Source organism: Metopolophium dirhodum, chromosome 9 (assembly GCF_019925205.1).
Source record: "Metopolophium dirhodum isolate CAU chromosome 9, ASM1992520v1, whole genome shotgun sequence".
Lineage (NCBI taxonomy): Eukaryota > Metazoa > Arthropoda > Insecta > Hemiptera > Aphididae > Metopolophium > Metopolophium dirhodum.
In genome coordinates, this window is record NC_083568.1 from 23,844,971 (window position 1) to 23,867,334 (window position 22,364).

The 22,364-nt window shown below is 30.3% G+C and overlaps 1 protein-coding gene across 5 annotated transcripts in view; it reads right to left on the reverse strand.

Moving 5' to 3' along the window:
• The window catches only part of LOC132951602 (acid sphingomyelinase-like phosphodiesterase 3a), a 221,146-nt gene that overhangs the window by 100,057 nt on the left and 98,725 nt on the right, over positions 1–22,364 (reverse strand). For all 5 annotated transcript variants that reach the window (XM_061023390.1, XM_061023393.1, XM_061023392.1 and 2 more), the window contains 2 exons: positions 16,097–16,165; positions 9,611–9,788 (listed from right to left, as the gene is read on the reverse strand). In XM_061023390.1, the coding sequence (XP_060879373.1) occupies positions 9,611–9,788; positions 16,097–16,165 (247 nt within the window). The remainder of the gene's footprint in view (positions 1–9,610; positions 9,789–16,096; positions 16,166–22,364) is intronic.

Genomic DNA, 22,364 nt, shown 5'->3' on the forward strand with positions numbered 1-22,364 from the left:
TGTTTAAAATAAATAAATATTATATTTACCAGAATAAGACTAGGTAATTCTCCAGAAAAGAAAGTTAGGGATACGGCGCGGTGACGTGACCTGCTAATTCACTATAGTGCCCATTGTTATAATTTATTAAGATAACGTAAATAATAAATATCTATTATGATAATAATTTAATGCAATAAACACAAGTTTTGAGTTTTAAACAACAAATTTTTGATCTCGTGTCTAATTTATTGTTTATTCAGTGGGATTGCCTTTGATTACATTCTTTATTCTAAGTTGAGTATAGAGTACCGGTGAATTGCCACAAGTGTCCCTGCGGTGTATACATTCTTAAATTGAATTACTCATAAAGTCATAACTATAAAAAAACTACAGTTCAACAAAAGGTTGTACCGAATATCCTAGAAAAATAAAAGTAAAAAACTAAAAACGACATAACCTACTTTCATTGAAAATGTGTGAAAAAATAATTCAAAAAATAAATACATTTACCACGAGAAAAGGACTGTGGTTTTAGTGATAAGAGTATCACCCTGTATAAATTGTAACGTGGCACCGCAGTTTATAATAATAATATAATAGTATACTATGGACATGGCCGTGGTATAATAAATATATAAATCTTCACTGCATTTTGAGGGGCACTGTACTCCCCGCGCTTCATTGTCGGTCGAACTATTGAGTCGAAAGGGCTTTTGTAAGCCCAAGTAATAATAATAATAATAGTACATATAACTGTACAGTCGTACAGTTGTACATTGTACATTGTACATTGTACGTATGTGTAATGTTTGTATATTATTATCCTCTCTAGTCTGCTGTTCATATTATAATATATACATGGTCATGATGAGATCGTACGTCACGCTAATCTAGAATGGTTCGTTCGCGTCCAAAAAATGAGTTCACCGACGTTTGGTTGTTCCCCGTAAATATTAAGACAGGATATTTGCCCCCCCCCCCCCTGAGAATCGTGTTATCCATATTAGAATGTTTTACCTGCGTCGTATATTGATTATAGGCTGTTTTTTTTTCTAATTTTTTTCGGCAACCTTACAATGGTAAGAATTAAAAACATAATGCATATACTATTTTCCTTATTACTGTATATATCTCAGAAATCGGTTTGGTATTTTAAGGTGTTGTTGGGAAATTATTTTTTAAATAATTAATTTTTTTTTTTTGATACGAAAACGATAACAACACAAATATAATATACAATAATATAGTAAAAAAAAAAACAAATAATAATTACAAATAATTAAGAATTAAAAAATCAAAATAATATAAAAAGTTCAAACTAAAATAATATTTTGCGTGACGTAGGTAAAGAGGTATCTATATCGAAGACTCAATTTCAATATTTTAAATATGTGATACTACATTAAATTGTGAACCGGGAAATTACCTAACTAAATAAACCGTTCAACGAAATGATTTATACTTAATATTCCTACACATCTCACATTTCACATTAATATAATTTATGTGTGATATTATAGTGAGTTATATAATATTAATAAATATATCAGTAACGGAGCGTTTAGTAACAAAGAGAAATAAACAGAAAATAGTTTGCCTGAATGTTTCATACTATGAGTATAAACAAAAAAAAAGTCCAAATACGAATTCTTATTGTGGGAGCGGGTGTTTACAAAAATGTGTGCTATTGAACACTTACTATTGACGGCCAAATCAGTAATGTTTGAAAACACTGATTCCGTTATGAAATAAAAAAAATTAACCGAAACTTGTCTAAGAACTGATATTGAATTGATTTGTAATTAAAAATCTAAATACGGGGGAATTAAACAGCATATGGATAATATTGACTTTCTGGGATCAATTAATTTCCTAATTTAATATGTACTGTATTTTTCGGAGACAAAACGTCTGTGAACTCAATCTTTAGACGGGGACACAAATGCTCGGTGAGGATGAACCCTCCGTAACCACGTCTTATCAGTAACATTATTTGAAAAACAAATTTTACCATTAATTATTTGTTTGTATTTGTATTTTGTGCGATACGTGTAATGTAGCGATTATCTGGATTATCTTAAAGAGCTAAAGAAAAATATTAACTGATGGTGCCTTTTAAAACCAGTGAAATAAATTTGATGGTAAAGTTTTTCATCAAAAATTGAAAATCCTGATGTGACGTATACTCGCGAAATATCCGCTTAATATGTTACGTCGATCGAAACAATATTAGTTTCGTCTTCGTCGGTTGTCGGTAGCCTACTGAAATCGAAATAATAAACGCAAAAGCTGAGAACGCTCGTAACACATCGTCATGGCGACCTATCGTATTCATATCGTAATACATTAATAATAACAATAATAATAATGATAATGTGGTACTATAACAATATGAACAATTAAAGCGTTTCGGATATAATGCCGAATACACGTAAGCTTATAAAACGAATAAACGAGAAAAAGTTATGTCATCTCGCATTATAACAATATATTATTATTGTTGTTCGCGTATGTGCGTGTTTTTTCGCTCGCGGTTCCAGAGTTTTTCTGAACATTTTCCGAATTCCAAACAACGGCCCGGGATCGTTTTTTTTTCTTCGAAAGTAACGCGTCCCTCGTATTATACATATATATATATATATATTATTATCATTATACAATATATTCTGTCGTCCCGCTTCACACAACAATTCCATACAAGAACGAACAATACAGATTCCGATTACATTATATGCACAATAAGTGGCATGGCGGACGGGGTGTTTTTTTTTTTTTTTTGGTTTTGTTTTCGCAACGCGATACACAACATAATATCATATTATAGTATATTTTTTACGATTCGTGCAACATGATTAACAGCGTCGTCGAATAACGGACCCAAGAAAAAGAAACGTTTTCGAAAAATATAAAAACTATTAACGCTCATTCACAAACATATTGTCGCAAACATATTTTCGTATTACCTACGTCTGCGAATGAAACCACGGGACGATGATGGATCGGCGTGATTTGGTTTTTTGAAAAAATAAATAATCGAACTCTTCGTAGGTATATGATATACTGAGAGATTGTTTTAACAGTATAATATCACTCATAGTCTAAAATTGGATTATCGTTTATGAAAAAAAATTATGGAAAAGTCATTACAAGACCATAATAATACATGCTTTTTTTTTTTTTTTTATATTGAACAAAACATAATATTTACAATCTGTATTTACAGGTTATACAATAAGTAAATGTGATGGAAATTGATTTACAGGAGGGGGAAGTTGCCCATTGGCGACACCCCGTGAGTAATACATGCTATTGACGAAAAAATCATATTTTACTATTTTCATTGGCTTTATTAATAATATTTACAATAACGTTAATACTTTTGAGATAATGGGCGTTTTATATTTAAAGGATCATGCGATTGTTTATTGTGTTTATTCTTATGTATAATTGTTTATGTATAATTAATATATTGTATTATTATTTGTATAATTGTATCGCTCAGTACGCGACTTTGGGCCAGAGCTGCGTTAACCAAATACAAAAATACTGTAACTAGACGACCTTTGTACTAATGTGCTTTCTTAGAAAAAAAATTTGTCTCCCAGTGAAATAAGTAATTTAAAATTTTTATTCTTTCAGTTTTTATCACCGTTTTACCATATATTATAATATATAATATACAAAATATAATATAAAATACAGTATATGTACTTGGGATGTAGTTAAATAGAGTGGAATAAACAAACGGTACCGTATACCATTGTATAATTTCGTATGTGTTTTACTGTTGCTGCATATGTATTCGTATAATATTGGCACGTGAACTCTTTGCATGCACAATATTAGTAATGAATAAAACATAATGGGAAGTCGTCGCCTGGTGAAATAAAAACACTGTGTTCGTGTGTATAAAGAATAGATGGAATATGTGATTTTTGTAGATCACACCTATTCCAGAGTGTACGCACATCATCTAATATAATAAACGATAAAACGATAAAAAAACATTCACGCAGAGGTTATATAGACATACTCTTGTGTCGTGTATTGTATTTTTTTGTGAATTATTGTGAACGCAAGACTATCTCCTTCTCCTACTCCTTCATTTAATTATAGCCTGAGTCACGCATATTGTTTGTACATCTTTCAAATATTTTGAATTATATTCACCAATACATTTTGTTCGAAATGCATCACATTCTATATTGTTAACTTATATTGTTGCATCTTACAGCTTATATATGTTATGATTTAGGCAATTACACGTTCAAGAAACCTAAATACTCATTAAGTCATGGAATATTTGTTTATTTTTATTTCATGTAATTGCAAACAGCGTGATAAAAAAAATGTAATCGGTTAGTCTTAGCTATTATAGATAATATGTATAAAAATTATATTAACATATGATTTTATTGAATTAACTAGACACAATTTAAATTAATTTAACTTAATTTAACCGTTTAGGTTAAATCAAACAACATTAACTAAAATATTTAAATTTTTAACTAGTTACGATATAAGTATATAACTCTGACCACATTTTGTTAACACACTACATTCATAATAATTATCGTAATTGACTCTGATGGTGAATAACTGTATATATTGTGTCATATTCGTATATATTTGTAATTTCGTGCTAGAAATGTAAAATAAATGCATCTCTAAAGAGTAAAAAACCATTATAGTTTTCCGATAGATAAATTTTATCACGTGTTGTATGTAATTACTTTTATAAATGAATTCCTAAACAAAGGGCACAGTCATGAAAACTATAAACAAATATATACCATTTTTGTCTTAGTGGTGACTCGCGAAAACTTTTCCAATAATTGTCGATGTTTAACGATATACACGACAAAAATTAGGACCATGGTATTGAAACTATAATATAAATTATAATACAATAAGTTATAATTAATTAGGTATGTGAGATAATATTTTATAGTTTTTTAACTATAATTAATTTTAAAACGTTTCGTTTTATTTACTACGGTAATTTATTTACCTACTTTATTTTGTGCCCATTCATAAAATAAAAGAAAAAAACCCACTTACAATTTATTATCATAAACCGAGTAAAATAATTATACGCTAAAATGCCAAGAACGTATAAATCAATAATCACCGTATACCTAATAATAATATTACTATGTTGTCGTAAAAATATTGTACACTGTTTTTGATAAAAAAAATATATATTCAAATCTTTATTAAGAATTATTAGCGATGCGACGGTTTCGACTTTTAATATTGAAAATTCACAATAACGAAAAAGTGTGTTTTTTTTAATACAGTCTGCACCGGTCGAAACGGGCTCGCACGGGACATTATTATAACTTTTGCTATATTATTATATAGAGACGGTTGACGCGAGATGGACACGAGCCAAATAAATTCTCGTAAATAGCTTTATATATACGTATTACGTATACCATTACACGTACCGTATCCCGTACCTACCCTATACTTGGATATTATGTAATCCCTTACATTAGATGCGATCTCGTAAGGTCGTCGTTTTGTGTACGTGAACTCTTATCCCATGCGGACACCATTCACCGTATCCCGAGGAGTAATATTATAAGATTACCCGCCTCCCCACCGCCGCCGCCGCCGTGCCCGACCACACGACCCGTCACCGCCGATCCCTTATACATTCTTGCTCGACTTGTTAATAAATTAATAATAATATGTGTAGATCCGTAAACTTTACGGCGTAGTGTTATTATTATTATTATTATAGCGGTGCACATAACGTTGTCGAATACGACGTGTTCAAACGCACCCGAGTATATTATAATCCCGCGGATTGCGCAACTCCGGTGGTACGTTTAATCGAATTACTTGGTCTGGGTGTACAAATGACAACGCACTAAAATATAATATAATAACACGGCGTAGGCGCCTATATGATATTATTGTGTGTTATAGCTATTGCGAGCAGGTACACAATATAATAATATTGTTAGAACAATGTGCGACGTGTGTGTCTGTGGCGTTACGCTCCGGACGACTGCACAATAGGTATAATATACTGCTGCTGTTCCACTCGATAGGTATCGGAATATTATTTGTGGTCCGTTTCACGCTGGTGGCCAATCACATTCTGTGTGTCGGCGCGTAGATAGTGTTTTTGGGATTAGATGACCGAAAGATTATCCGGACAAAGACAAATCATTATATTAATAGGTATTTCTCTATGGGAAAAAATCCAAAAGGTAAAATATGAACTCGTTTTCACCCGGATAGAACAAAAATTAACACAAGCTACAGTTGTGTATTCGTAATACGCTGTCCCGTGCTTGAAAAAACCGTCCCAAGTGTTTTCATGAAATGTGAACTAGTAGTAAAATATACGTAGTAGTACGAACGATATTTCCAGAAAAATAACTGAAACGTTAGACGCAGAAATGCGCTATAGTTTTTTTTTTAATACTCATAGTGTAACACGTCATCCCGAAATCACCGTTACATTTATTTCTATATAAGACATAATAATAATAATAATAATATAGATCAATAGTCTTATCTATAAATTGATAAGTCTCAACGCTATTGTTGTAGGTATCGAGTTGACTGAGCTCAACCAGAAAGTATAGAAACGACGAAGATTTTAAAAACGACGTTATACATTTTTTATTCAAAATAATTATTGTCAACACTAAGCAATCGCGATCCTATAATATTATATTATATTTTACGCTTCGATTGATTATTACATTTCAAAAGGTAAAGCATTATTATTAAAATATTTCAAGTGACATATAACTTTGATAAACCGTAATGATAACATATTTTAATCATTCAACTCAAATATTAGGGACGCATTAATTATATATATGCCACAGGAAAACTAATGACACATGGGTCATATCATATCGATCAGAACTTTCGACAGTATATAATATAATTATTATACAAACTCATCGCAAAATAAACCATGCTGTTATTTATTCTTTTTTTCCGGGGTCAAAATGAAGATTTCAACTGTCATGATATTATAATTAATATTTAGGGCACATGCGTATTTTTGTAATGTTCGTATGCGTTATGAACATTGTGTATAAAATATATAGGAAACTTGATTTACAATGCGTTTCAACAATTTTTTCAAAACATGTTGAAAACATAAATATACCTCAATAAATTTCAATTTTATAAGTCAATTGAAACATGTTTTTTTTTTGAAAAATATCCCATTGTTTACAAGTATGCACACATTATTCATTTAAACCGTTGTTAATATTCATCTTTCCATAATTGTGTTAATATACACTGTAACAAACTGTATACCTAATAACTTTTCATCCTCGTATGTGAACGATATTTCATTGCTATAATAATATAAAATAGAGGGGAAAAATTGGTCGATTTACGCGATAGTCTCATTTTTGGAAATCATATTTATCAATTAATAGGTGTACTCATCGATCCGTGTATAAAAAAAATTGAAAATAAGAAAACTGTTCAAAAAAAATATATTATAAACGCAATTGGTTTTGTTTACACAAATCATCGTGTAAAAACATAACAAAGCTATGGTTTTTTTTTTTTGTTTATGCATTCAACGGTAACTAGCTGCGAGGGTACTTTTAACAATAATATTAACACAACATTTTTTTTGTTTTATTATTATTTCTGCTGCACGCCAATTTCTCTTCGTTACATCATTAGCATTTGTAGCACTTCTTTGAAAGTCATTTTATCCTACGAATCGAGCGTAGTTTTTGTGCGAGGAATTGTAGAGAACATTAAAAACTGTTAAGGGTGGCGTTTTCCTCACACCATCGGACGTTTCGATGTCAATCCAATTGTGTAATAATAGTCGTATAAGTAAACATACGTACGTTAGGGTATATTTATTGATTATGACGAAACATCCTGTTTTTTAAAAAGGTATACGTACCTACATCGATTCCACCGGCTACAGATCATAATATTTATGTTCAATCAATTTTAAACCACGTCATAATTTTATATTATATTTTCAGTCTCGACAATTAGGTGAAAGTCAGAAGGTTAAAATGTTGACATTATTAATGAATAAGTTAAATATACTATTTTATAGAAATTAATTACTTTAAAATGGTAATGTAGGCACATTAAAATGTATGGCTGTTTTCAACCATTTACATACATTTAAAATTCAGTGAAATTGATGGATTAATATTAAGATCAGTTGTAGCTGTTGGAGTCGATACGAAATCGACGGAATTGATATATTAATTCCGTGTGTTATTATGCTGAGTTATGGCCAACGTGTAAATGAGGTACCCAACTCGACCCAAGCCACGGACCGATTTTCAAAATTTTCATCCACCGAAAACAATGAGAACAATTTTTAATCACATTTCTATTGCGGAAACGGTTAATAAAATATTAGCAATATATTAAACACCAGGGAAAAGTACTAACTAATTATTTAATGACACCAGAACCTAATTTAGTAAGAAAATAATGAAAGATTCAATTAATAGGAAATTAACAAAACAAAATGTTTGCCCATTTATCGGAGGATGAGCTCTATCCTATACATGTCGACGTCATAATGGACAAAATAAATCATGTACAGAATACTAATTGTTTGTGAATCGGAAATAATATGGAATACAATATTACGCTCACTCGTTTACTATTTAGTTTCCGATTTAAAATCGTTTGAAATCGATAGAAATAGAAAAAAATCTTTTAAGCCACGAAAGACCTGCGATGAGTGCACAGACCACCTCCTGTATTTGGGGATCACCGATCCGATCCAACGGTGAGAATAAAATAAATGTATTGCAGCAATATTCGATTTTGTACACGTCATGTCATCGTGCAAGAACACGATAAAGTGATTGTATTATAATTGTTAACAATAGTATTTGCGTTCGACGTTACCTAACAATTTATAATCGGAGCTCACATTTTCCATATATTATTTCTGCACGCCAAGGCCTCAGCATCACTCTATTATTGTAGGTTTAGAATACATCTATAATTAGAATTCGTACTAATTCTGCAACCTATTTTCGTACATCTTCACCGGACCTTCAATGATAATACACACCAATCGTATTGCGAGTACATACAAAATGTCACCCCCACGCGGTTCGTGTAAATTATCGTAAACATAGAGGAGACTTGACTACTTGAGTCGCATTATGCTAAGTAATTATGGTCACCGTATAATAATAATATATAGGAAGTGTCAACGGCTTAATCTAAACCAACGGAGAGCGTAAAAATATAAACAACAAACCAACTCAACGAACAAACATAATATTATACTATATTATTTTTTTTTTCGCCACGCACGACTGCAAGAACTAAAACACTTTACGGGGCGTTTTTAATTTGCCAATCAGTAGCAGTGGACCGAGATAAGGGTAGAAACCACTTTAAACTTCTGTTCGGCGACCCTTCGCTCTTTGGGTTATACCTATGTACATAAATAAATATACATATATATATATACACCTACGTCGTATTATACGCGTAACTGTCCCGTGGTCGCGCGGACCGGAAAAGGATAAAGGGAATGGCTTTGTTTTTATTATTATTATTATTTTTTTTTGTTTTTTACTATCGTCATTATTGTTTTCCTCATTGTTCCCGAACAACAAACAAAACACCTTACCCGGACCACAGCACGAATTCGATGTTGTCCCCGTGCTTCTCCTTCATTGCCTTCACAGCGGACTGGACCAGCGTCCACGGCGAATCGCACCCGTAATCGCCCAGTCTACCGCCGCCGGACGGCAGACTGGGCCTTTCCATAACCAACAGTTCCTGATCGACCGCCGACCGCTTGCAACCTGCAAAACCGAACCGTTCTTTATTAATATTAATATTCTTTATTATGTATTATTTAAAATTAAGACGATCATGGTACACCATAGGCAGGGTTTAACGGAAATAACTAACTGATGTATTAATAACTGAATAATTCATAAACATTTTAATAACTAAAATTAAAAATGTTCATTGTTCACGATTATATTATAATAAATGCAGATAAATAAAAAAAATACAGTCGAATCGATATTATTTTATAGTTAGACAGTCATTTTTGTTATACCCATATAATATAATCAAAATATATTATAAAATATGTTCTCTGAATAATATTATTTGTATTCGTATGACGTCAAAAATGTCTTTCGAATGAGTGTTGACAAAATATTCGAATGCTTCAAAGAAATATTACAATATAGATAACAATTTTAACGACTTTGCACATAATAACTCTATTATTATACGCCCACAACAAACGAAAGGTTTTCAAACTTACCAGACGATTCTGTTTACACAATATATTATTATATACGGTCATTAAAAACCGAAAAAGTTTCAAAAATTACACACCACCGTGGGAACGCTCCAGTAAATTTAGAGAAACCGGCAAACTTTTATAAACATAAAATAACCGCAACGGTTTGTCAACCCAACTCCGTTAACCAAAAATATAGTTACCGTTGCAATAAAAAAAATTGTCCTTATTCATTAAACTTTCGTGGTTCAATCAAAAGCATTACTGAGATAAATCTATTGTTAAATTCGCCAACGAAAAAGTATCGATGTTTGCAATTATTTTCTTGGCTTAAAGCCCTGTTTCTAAGGTCCTATTGGCTGTGTATACATTTTAAATTTATTGTTCTTAAGGAGTATAACCGTTTCACTGAAAGTTAATTTATAATTATTTGTTTGGCGTCATTGGAGAACAATTTATAATACATTATAAATAATTGTTATTTAAAGGAATATTTAAAATGTTGAACTAGCCAATCATCGGTTGGATTAGGAGACTTGTACGACTGTAACTACACATGTTATGATTTATATTTGACAAGATGTAGACTTCTATATTTGATTATGCTATTTTAACCAATACATTTACTTATAACCATTAAATAAATATGTTTATATTCAATATTGACTCCTTATTTTCATATGGAATTTTATTAATTAATTTGTATTAAAGGTAAAAAAAAATATTCCGATTGTGCACCCTTACAGGGACTAAACATATGCACTATTGTATCAATTTTAAATACTATTTCGAATTTATAAGTTTAACTAGATTAGATATGGGCACTGGAATCTAAATGAAATCGCAGAAAAAAATAAGTATTGTATAAATATATATCTTATATAATTACTAAAATACTTACATGAACTAATATTTGCAAAATAGAAAAAACTTTGATAACAAACAAACAAGTTAGGTAGATCTATGTTATTGACATTTATATCATAAAAACAATTCTTTAATACAAACTAAGTTAATTATTGTAATCAAAAATAATGGAGTTCTAATAAGTAATAAAATGTTAAACATTTTATTCCAATCAAATTGAAAATAAAAAATAATAATAATATTAAAAAAAAACTATTTATTAAACAGAGACATAAAGTATTCAGAACAAAATCAACTTACACCATTAAACTTTTCCTTTGTATAAACAAACATGAAAAAAAATATTAAAAAATAATAAAATGCTATGCACATTAGCATACAAGTTATGACGACTTATGATTTAATTTACAAATTAAAAACAGATTTTCTTATTTTTCATTGATGGTAAATATGATGATAATATAATCATATTCATAGCGGGATATCATATTGTATCGTGTACAATAGGACATCTTACGTATACTAATTATATACTATCCTCAGCGGAACGAGGAATGTATTGGTTAAAATACGATGTTAGTTATTTTTTGTTGACATTTTTGTATCGACCGTGAAGGTATAAACACAGAAAGTATATAAATGTATTTGACGTGTTACAATATAATATATTGCCCCTTGTTACAGCCGTACCCAGTCTCCTCGATCTATAGATAATATGGTTTTTATTGTTTTTACTCATCGGTACAATATGAAATGCGAATTGTGATGTGACGCCCAAAAAAACTTTGAATATTTTTGTCTTTAGTAAGTATAATACTGTTTTTTGGGGAATAGAACGTGATACTTAACATAGCATGAACACGTTTATTTTTAGTTCTTAGCACGATAAATACGCAACCAACACTATTTTTCATTCCTAAAAGTTTAAAGTACGTCTTATACACGATATTTTAAAAGTAAACAACGACTCCTGTTTACATATAAATGTTTATTGGCTATATATATATGTATATATACACATACATACACATAAAGTAATAAATGTAATTCAAATAAAAGAAGAAAAAAAATGACTGAAATGTCACATCGTTTTATACTATTCCATGTGAATTCTTTATCCTAAATGCTGTATGTATAGTAATTCTGGCTGTTTGTAGTTCGTCTCATCTGAACGCTTTGTTTGAGAGGAAAAGTAATAGTACAGATAAATATATATTGGTAGTTAAAGAATTGGAAACGTTTCGGCAATAATAATTTTATGTAAATTTAAAAGGAGGTTTATACATTTTTTTAACGTCCGATACTGCAATTCCAAAATTCAACGAAGGTACATGAGATAACACGTATGATAATATTATGAAAAATAATCTATACATGATACACAGGCAGAAGTTGCTCTGTTTATCTTTTCCACAAATTTATAATACACAAAAAATATAGGATAAGGTGTTTTACAAACACCAAACAAAATGTTTTAAATTTAAACGGTTTGATGTATTATAACATCGAATTAAAAATAAAATATTGTATTGTAATTCTTTATTTTACTTTGTTTATCGACTATATTGTTATATTGTTATACGAGATGAGTAGTATAGTATAGTATCAAAGTATATGTAGTAAATACAAAAGATACAAGATATTGAATCACTTCTATTTCTTTATTATATATTATAAATGTCATCATGAATAGAAAAAAATATTTTTATTAAATTGTCGATGTATTGAAATTAGAACAACTAAAAAATTATAACATATTTTAATTTTTATTAACAAGCCATCTTTATTTTAGACAACAACAGAAAAAAATTACCTTAAACAGTTACGGGGTGTTATATTATACAAAGTGATCCTAATTTCTATGAACCTAATGAGTGTTTACAATTGATAGTTCAAAAAGTTTAATCTTTATTAAATACATTTGTTCATTAAATGGATTATCTTGTGTATTATAATATTATATTATGTATATTAATTAAGTATTTAATGTTATATTTTAAACAATATTGCAAGTTTGTAAAATATTATAACAGTATTGGTTTATCATCAGATGTAAATTAGTTTTGTTTTCATTAATTCGATTTGTGGTGTGACAAATTCGATAAAAAAAACATTGATAATAATTGGTTTTTAGTTAAATTAACCAAAACGGGGAATTTGTTATAGCAATAGAAATGTTTATTAATAATTAAAGGACATTCAATATGAATGAAAGTAAAAATGATAATATTATTATACCATCAATATTATTATATCGATCTTAATAAATCGAGTTATCTATCTATTAATAATATTTTATCGATGATAACAAAGGGTGAAATATAATTTTATATTTATATTTCCTGTCAAGAAGTTCCATCACTGGATGAATTCTTCTTTCAAGCCTCCAACCGATCAACTCCCAGAGCGCTTTTACTTATTGTAAAAAAAAAAAATTGACTGATTGTATGAATAAATTAATAATGTAACAAAAAAAATTATTTATATTTATTAAAAATAAATTAGTTGTTTCATGTTTCTGTTAATTATTGACAAGAAAAAATTGTTTGATATTTTGTAATATACAAATACAGGATGTATTACAGCAGTTTTTATTTCCAATAAAGAAAATAATAAAAAAATATAATAATTCTTACAAGAAACTAATAATATGCATTTCGCTGTAAGCAAATATGCGAAGGATGAAAGTAGTACCTATAATACATAAATTATCGTCTGAGCATAAATAATACGGATAAGATGTTCACAATGATTCAATAATGTACGTCAGTACATTAATTGTTTATTTAAGCTGTCGGTATTTTTTACCATTAGGGAATTAATATGTCATTAACTCATAACCCATAAGGCTTTTTAATTTCTTGGATTTCTACACAAGATCACACGTGGTTTTAAGTTAACAGTTCCTTTCTGAGGCCCATTCTTGATTTGGGTCCCTTTTGTGGGATCCATCGAATTCTTGTGATTACCAAATAATTTAGTGGCTACAAAGAAATGTCTTGCGTTTTGTTTCTTTTCTTCTAAGTATAAATTTTCCTCCAAATCACTACACTACTATTTGTGAAATTGGTCTGAACTCTGAATAGTGTATCAAAACAAATGAGAACGTTTTATGTAGCATTTCTAAACAAACTTATGTTTGGTTATCAACATGTAAGGAGTCTTTTCGTCAACTGAAATAAATTCCGCTCCCTACATCATATCTCTCGCTACCACTAACTATCTTTATAATTTCCAGTTCACAATTTTATTGTTTGAAGAACCATGACTGAGAATATTTTAAATAAATATTATGTTATCTATAAGATAAACTTGTTAATTTTTTTTTTTTTTTATTGATCTCAAAAAAAATTAACATCGATAGCAAAGGCCATTAGTTTACAAATAAACATTAATTAAATACTAAATAATAACATTTTTTTTTTTTTTTTATATAAGATTGAACAATTTGGTTTGTTTTATAAACTTTATTAAATCAATGTTTTTTTCATGATTGGGTCCGAGTGAAGAGTCTAGGTTGTTGGATATCTGATGTGTGGTCCGCTCTTGGTTGAACATTAAACAGTCTGATATTATATGTTTGACGGTTAACAAGGTTCCGCAGGTTTGACATATGGGAGCTTCCTCTCTTGCCATCAGGAAGCCGTGAGTCATTCTGGTGTGACCAGAACGGAGTCTATTGAGAACCGTATCTTCTTTACGGTTGATGTTAGGGTTTGTCCAACGATGTATGTCTCTTTTTATTTCGTTTAATTTGGTGTTTTGTAAGTTCCAAATTTTTTGCCATTTATATTTTGTGCGCTCATTTATGATTTTTTTTGCGTCATCATATGACATTTTATTAATTAAGACGGTATCTTTGTTGTTGTTTATTATATACTTGTTAATTTATGATACTCAAATATAATACTATATATTATGGTTATATTATTGTTTTGGGTATCTAAACCAGTTTATTATTTTAATAAAATACATTTAAAATGAAATCATAATTTATATACATAATAATATCTACTTGCTTTAACTATTGTCTTATAATAATATTGAAAAACGTATCTCAATCGACACAATATTGGAATATTATCATCATCGATCAACAGAACTAAATTCTAAAATATTATTTTTTTTATTCTTACGGCATTTATATTTTATAATAAGACGTTTCTTGTTGTATGATATTATTTCCTATTCCAATATTATATAACGCCTAAAAATCTAAAACTGTTTGTCGACTATAAATCGTTAACAACCAAACCTCCACTCCAAATTCTCGCAAACTGCTTTCAAAAATTACCTGTTTCGAAATTGAATGTGGTTAAAAACTTTTCGAAACCAATCCATAGCCCGAGTATGACAGAGGGTTGCGGTGGTGATTACGAGCGACAAATCTCGGTCGCACTGAAAAACGTCCAGCCATGTGCGTGTATATAATGTATATTATTATATATTTTTGTAGGTGTGGTGGGTATAAATATATACGTCTTTAACCACAGTTTTGGTTTCTAATTTCATCTGAGACGGCAATCACGGGAATTCCGAGATTTTTTCCCGAAATTTTACTGCCGTCCACAGAATATAACGCACAAGTATACGAAACAGAATCAAACTTTATTCGTGTTTAGTCCAATCTTTCGGCGGTAAACTTTTCCAGCGGACGGGGTGGGAAAAAAATGTTTACGATGCCGCCGGTGACCCACGGGAGGAAAATGCATATTCGGTTCGCGTCCGAACGACATCCCCGGGGCACCCAGTTTAATCATATCACAAGAAGCCGATCGATAGACTCGACAAGCGTGTAATGTGTGGACAACAATTTTTGCCATCACAGGGCGCACGCGTTTCGCAGCGGTCTTCGCCGGCCGACGACACTCGCGGTCTAATCGGTCGCGTCCGCCTGCGCTCGCCTATCTCGATCTCGAATTTACTGATAAAACAATAACAAACTTAAATCTATATTGTAATGATGTAATATTATTATGTACTCACTTTGTGTGTAATCGGCGGTCGCCTCGTAATTCGCGTCGTAGTGTATGTCGGTGATGTGCCAAAAGTATCCTGAAACAAGAGAAGATAAATTTTCATCCGGTCCGCTGCTAGAACTTTGCGCCGATCCCTCGAGATTCACTACCGCCGCAGCGCGTACGTCAGTGTTGGTGGGGGTGGGGGTGTTTGGCGTTAGGAGTGGTGGAGAATTCGGGAGATTCGGTCGTAGTGGTAGGGGAGGGTGTAGTTTTTGTGAGGGGGGTTTGCGCGCGCAGCTGCCGTATTATTATGTACGCAATACGCGGAGTGCACGGCGCCGGAACCGGGTGGAGTAGCCGGATTCGGGACGCCGCTCCGCTCCCCCGGGAGAGCTGGACGAGGGGCTTACAATGTGTCATGGATTAGAGCAAATTAGTATTAATAACTTTACGGGCAATGCATATTGAACGCGCTTGGGACACACACACACACACACACAATAGTATGTAAGCGTGTGCGGTGGGTACTCGGTGTGGCGAAAGCGGCGAGTTGCATGGCGGTCGGAAAGTCACCTCCGCCTCGCGGTAGGTAGGTATGACGATGCAGAGTGAGTGAGAGCAGTCGGATACGGTGACCGGAGGAAGGGTGCAATAAAGCGAGAGCCAAGCGGAAAGAGGACATGCCGGGATGTTATGACATAATATGGCTTTCAGCTCCGAGCAATTTATAAATATCAATTATTTCGGTCCCTTTTAGAAGGCCGAAATACGTTTCAGCCGATGCACCTTGCCCCCTCCCCGCGCTGAACTGCACGGCTCCCGTCAGCACGCCAACAAAATAATATATTATAATCTCGATAAAAAGCAATTATTTATGATTTTCTTCTGCCACCTCGACAAACCATGTCGTTTCGGCGTATATAATGATATATGATATGTTAATATAATATACATACAATATAAAGTCACAACGACACACATTGCATTAACTTCGATTGAATAAGTTAATAAATTATTACGGGCAGTGCGATATAATGATATAATATAGGCATGGCATACGTAATATCTCGAAAACTTGCAAACAATTGTGTTAAAAGTTTACGGCGGAAACTAAATATAATAGCGATAAAACCGTTCGATTATGTCGTAAATGAAAATACTAAAATTCGTTTATTGACACTCAAGAGTCGGTTGCTGATAATATACCCCGGAAAGTTACTTATAAAAAATATCGGTTTAAAATTAATTTATCTAATATCGGAAACGTTAAATACATTTTGTTTTTAAACATACAATAATACAATAATATATAATATAGCGTATACAATCTTTATAGTTTCGAATTTAATGCTCAGTCTGTACAACTGTTTTCATAACTATAACAATATAGTTGAAGAAAAAAATTTAATACAATATTTGGTTCGATATTATATAATAGTAGAACCAATATAGTGTGCATTTAGTTTTTATATTTGGTATTTTATTCTAGTACACACTGTTATTACTTATTATTATTATTATTATTATAACTATAGAATACACTGCAGTATTTTTGAAAACTTAATACGGGGATTCTACATTAAATTTCCAACCCAACGACCACAGGAATACACACGAGAGAAAATATTCAAAGAAAAAAATATACATTTGTGTTACAAAAATAATTGCTTCCTGAATCTACTGACAAACTAAAATTGTACCTACCTAAAGAGTTTTTCTTAACAGATCTATCCAAAAGTGAACAAAAGATTATTAAAAAATAAAAATCAACGTTAGATTAAAAGTTTAATTACCTGTTTAGAAAAAAGTTACTTTTCACAAACAGTTGTTGGTATATCAATATTCTGTCATGATCCAGCTATTATATAAGTTAATTATTCAATTAATTTTATTACATGTCACTATAATTGTCACATAAAGTTAATTTTTAGCTGAAATATTTACAGATAAATCATTGTACTGAATATTTAATACAAGTTTATGTATAAAACATAATATAGGTCAGTAAGGTAGTAAGGAAATTAATTTCAGCTGGGATACAATTAATACCTTCTAATATATTTTATCGAATATATTCACATGAATTTATGATTAATGAAAACAGAATATTTTTAAGATGAATCTTCAAACTTAAGTTTTACTAACATCTATTTATTATATATTTGATGTATATTTTAATTGTTGCCAATTTGTTATCATTTTTTTTTACCTTTTTCCTTAAATCTAAGATTTTTAGAAACCTTTTTGATGATAATTACAAAAGAAACAAACAAACTTCTAAACTTTTACGCATTACAAGATTAAGAAAAAATAATACATTTCTAATTATACATACATTTTTATTATTATTTTTATTGTAACTTTTTTATGGTAGAATTTTGATTAAATTTTGTCCTGAAAAATCGCTGTTTCTAACGAGGTGTAATGGCGATGCACGTACATTAGACTTAATTTGATTATTACGAAAAAAAGTTTTATTTTACATTTTTAATGGCATTAAAACATTTTCATCATTTGATTCATGTCACTGGACTGTGTAATTTAGTAAACAAATTAAATTAGGATAAAAGTTTTTATTTTAATTAATAAAGAAACAAACAAAAAGTCTTAAGTTATTTCCAGCAGGTCATTTATCAAAATTTGAAGAAAATAAATAAAAATATAAAATGTGATCATGTATAGACGTTGTGAAAAAATAACGTAATTTTGTTATCTCAAGAAACATGGTCATATCTAATAGTATACTACAACAAAATAATTATGAATTCGCGCCACTACATATATATTGGATTCTTTAGACGCCATCACCAGTGTCTAGCCACAACCATATTATAAGTTCGGGTGCCAGGGTTTCCCAATCTATGTGCTGCAAAATTCTTTGGGTGTGTAGCAGAATCTTTGATTATTTATAATGTATAAATAATATATTTTATATATATTTCGTAGTATTATAGACTATATTATTACAATATGATCTTGAACATTTTGGTAGCATTGGTTATGTTTCAATTTTATTGTAATTGTCACCCGATAACCGTTAGGTATATTAGGTACCTTATAATTTATTATATTATGTACTTCTCTTATAACGATATGGTATAGTATATGTACAGATATATTTATTTATATAATATGTATACCGTGATAATCTATTAATTGGTCAAAATAATATGTGCCATTAAATTAAAAAAGTTGTGCTGCTCTGAGTTAGACATTACATAATGTTAAGCTTGATAATATACATAATATTATAATGGTTTCCATTTCCCCGGTGGTTCTCATAATATATAAAACCATATTTTGATATTCATAATTTTGTGTCAAAAACTATGGATAAAATAAAGGCGTATATGTATTATAATAGACATCGAGTTTTTTCGAATAATATATTTTTCCTCTAAAAAAATCGACGAAAAAAATTCTATTGATAGAGCGCTAAAATGTTATATATATATATATATATATCATAATAATAATGTCTTACGAAAAACAAGACAATAGGCACCCATAACCCACTACCGACGACGACGTGCTAGTAGTTAATCAACGGCGGCGATGCAATGAAAATCAAACTAACCTAACCGAAATGTATTAAATACTCGAAACGTGTTCAACTCAGCCCTCAATTTCTTATGCGGCCGTGACTGGGTTGCAAATTTTTGCTAAGGCGACTTACTGCGAATGATATATTGCACTGAAAAGTACGTATGTACGACAAAAAGAACCGAAAAAAAAACCATCATAGTGTACGTATTTGCCAACGCACTTTTCTCCCTTGCCGAGACGTTGCGCCAAAGTATTATAGTTTTAAGCTAGTAATAATAAATGTGGTACACCGTTACACACTCTTACTTATTATATTATTAATATTTGAGTGTTGTCGTATGTTATCGCAATCTTTTGATTTGACTTCTGTAGCCCGCGTAACATTATTAGACTATTAACTGGTATTTAAACTGAACAATATTTTCATCGATGAATTAATATTGTTACAATGGATATTTGCATAATCGGCGTTCCAATAAAAGTCGGTAAACAGTGTGGAACTATTAAGTTTGGTTTTAACTGACCGCTTTCCAATATTACACTTGGTCAAAAAATGCTAAAACGTATCAAATGAAATAATAATATGCAATCAACTGTTTACTATAGAATGATATTAAATCACAAATATAAAATATAGTACGAAATAAATATTATTACTTTTTCAAACAAAACGTCTTTCGACAAATACATAAAATATAATACAATTACCTTTTTAATCAGAATTGATGTTATTCAAATTAAAAGAATTATTAAAATTATTTATTCTGAACACTGCGGCTAAATATTTAAATTAAAAAATATAATTATCATTAAAACACCATGGAAAAAGTTGATAACATTGAAACGTAAACATTGGGATCATGATTGATGGTAATAAAATTAATTAATTATGTTCACTTGAAAATACGTAAAAGAAATTATGTCTGAAAAATGAATGCTTTGTAACAAAACACTCTCGGGGGTCTTCAATTTTCACTTTTGAATATATTATAAAATAAACTGAAAGAACATTCGATGTAATTTATTAATTTTAAAACTCACTAGCGGTCATGTTTGTGTTTTTTTTTATTTTCTAATAATACGAGTATAGTTAGAATATATTTAAACATAATATGGCATTAATTTCTAAACACTAATAAATTATTGCATAACAAATGTAGTGCATAGTATTGTGCACGTGTTTCTGATACGAATGGTAGTAATTTATAATATGATATAATAATATATTGGTACTTTCCTAAAAAAAAATAATAAACAAAATAAACATAATGTGTATTTTATTATGATATGACCAGTGCATTGTATTAGTGGATATTTCCGATAAATTTGTGTCGATAAACGTCGCTTATTTGTATAACTATATATTTAAATATTATATTATACGTATAGGAAAATATTAAACGGAGAAAGTTTTTACGATGGACGCTTGTCATCATGGCATTTATGACATCACCAAAATAATTGGTGAAATTCAGTGCTTTCGATTTTTCTCGAAATTTAATATTATCATAAATGCTGATATTTGGAACTATTCAAAATGGTTTATAGTTTGGATAGCAAAAAATAAATATAACCAAATAAAAATCATACTTACTGATTTTGTAAAGAATAAAAAAACATAATAATATCGAATAATAATAACAAATTTAAATAGTTTTATCCGGACCCGAAAAAAAATTTCCAGTTTGGTTGATTCTCAAATATCTGCAGGGTTCGTAACTCCACATCGGCGTGAACATGGGTGGGGAGAAGATTGCGAGAGTTTATGACCCACAAAAGGAATAACTTAGGGACTCGGACTGTTGCGGTGCATCTTTTCACAAAGATAAATTTCTAAACAACCTTCCAATATATTTTTTAAAGATTATATTTTGTATATTAGATTTATATTATAAGTGTGACAAGCTGTAATATTGTAATATAACAGAATATAAAAATTTACCAAAACGCGACAATAGTCACATTTTTTTGGTGTACTAGACGTCTATAACAGCTTTCCCCCCGACGTTACTTTTTCATTATCAGCCCGTATTGCATTTTTATGTCATTCGTCCATCACACACGATAATAAGATACCTTTCCTAGTTTTATTGCTAAAAGAAAATCTCACCGTTGCCAGGCAACGCCTAATAATAATTGTTTATTTGATGTCGACCACAGATTTTTTTTTTTTCTATGTACGCAAAAGTAGCTCGCTGGCATAGTAAATTAATATCAAATTACCTTTTGCGTGAAAAACCAAACATTTATTAGAAATTAATGTCATATACGTCGTACAATTGTATTGTGTAATAATTTTCATCCGACTAAATGTATTCGAAATAGGTATAATAATATGTAGTTCACGCGCATACGTATTATAGGGCTTGTTGAAATAAATACACATTACGACTGTTTTCCAGTCATTATATATACATATATTATTATATGTATGTGTATTGTGATATTATGTGAACACTCAGACTAAAACACAGTGTCAGATAAAAAAAATAAACACAAAAAATATGCACTCGAAATTTCCCATTGTTGTTCAAAAGAATGATGGCGAAAATGCATAATCACCAATTTATATGTGAAACGACGGCATATTATAATATGGCCGGATATAAAATATATCTGGAGTTATTTTGATATCGGCTTGTGTGATACGTGTATGGATTACACATTACCATATTCATATCCGATAGTGGTAATGGACTCGAAAAGGATAGTTGGCCCCCCAAAAAAAATGTATGTATATATATATG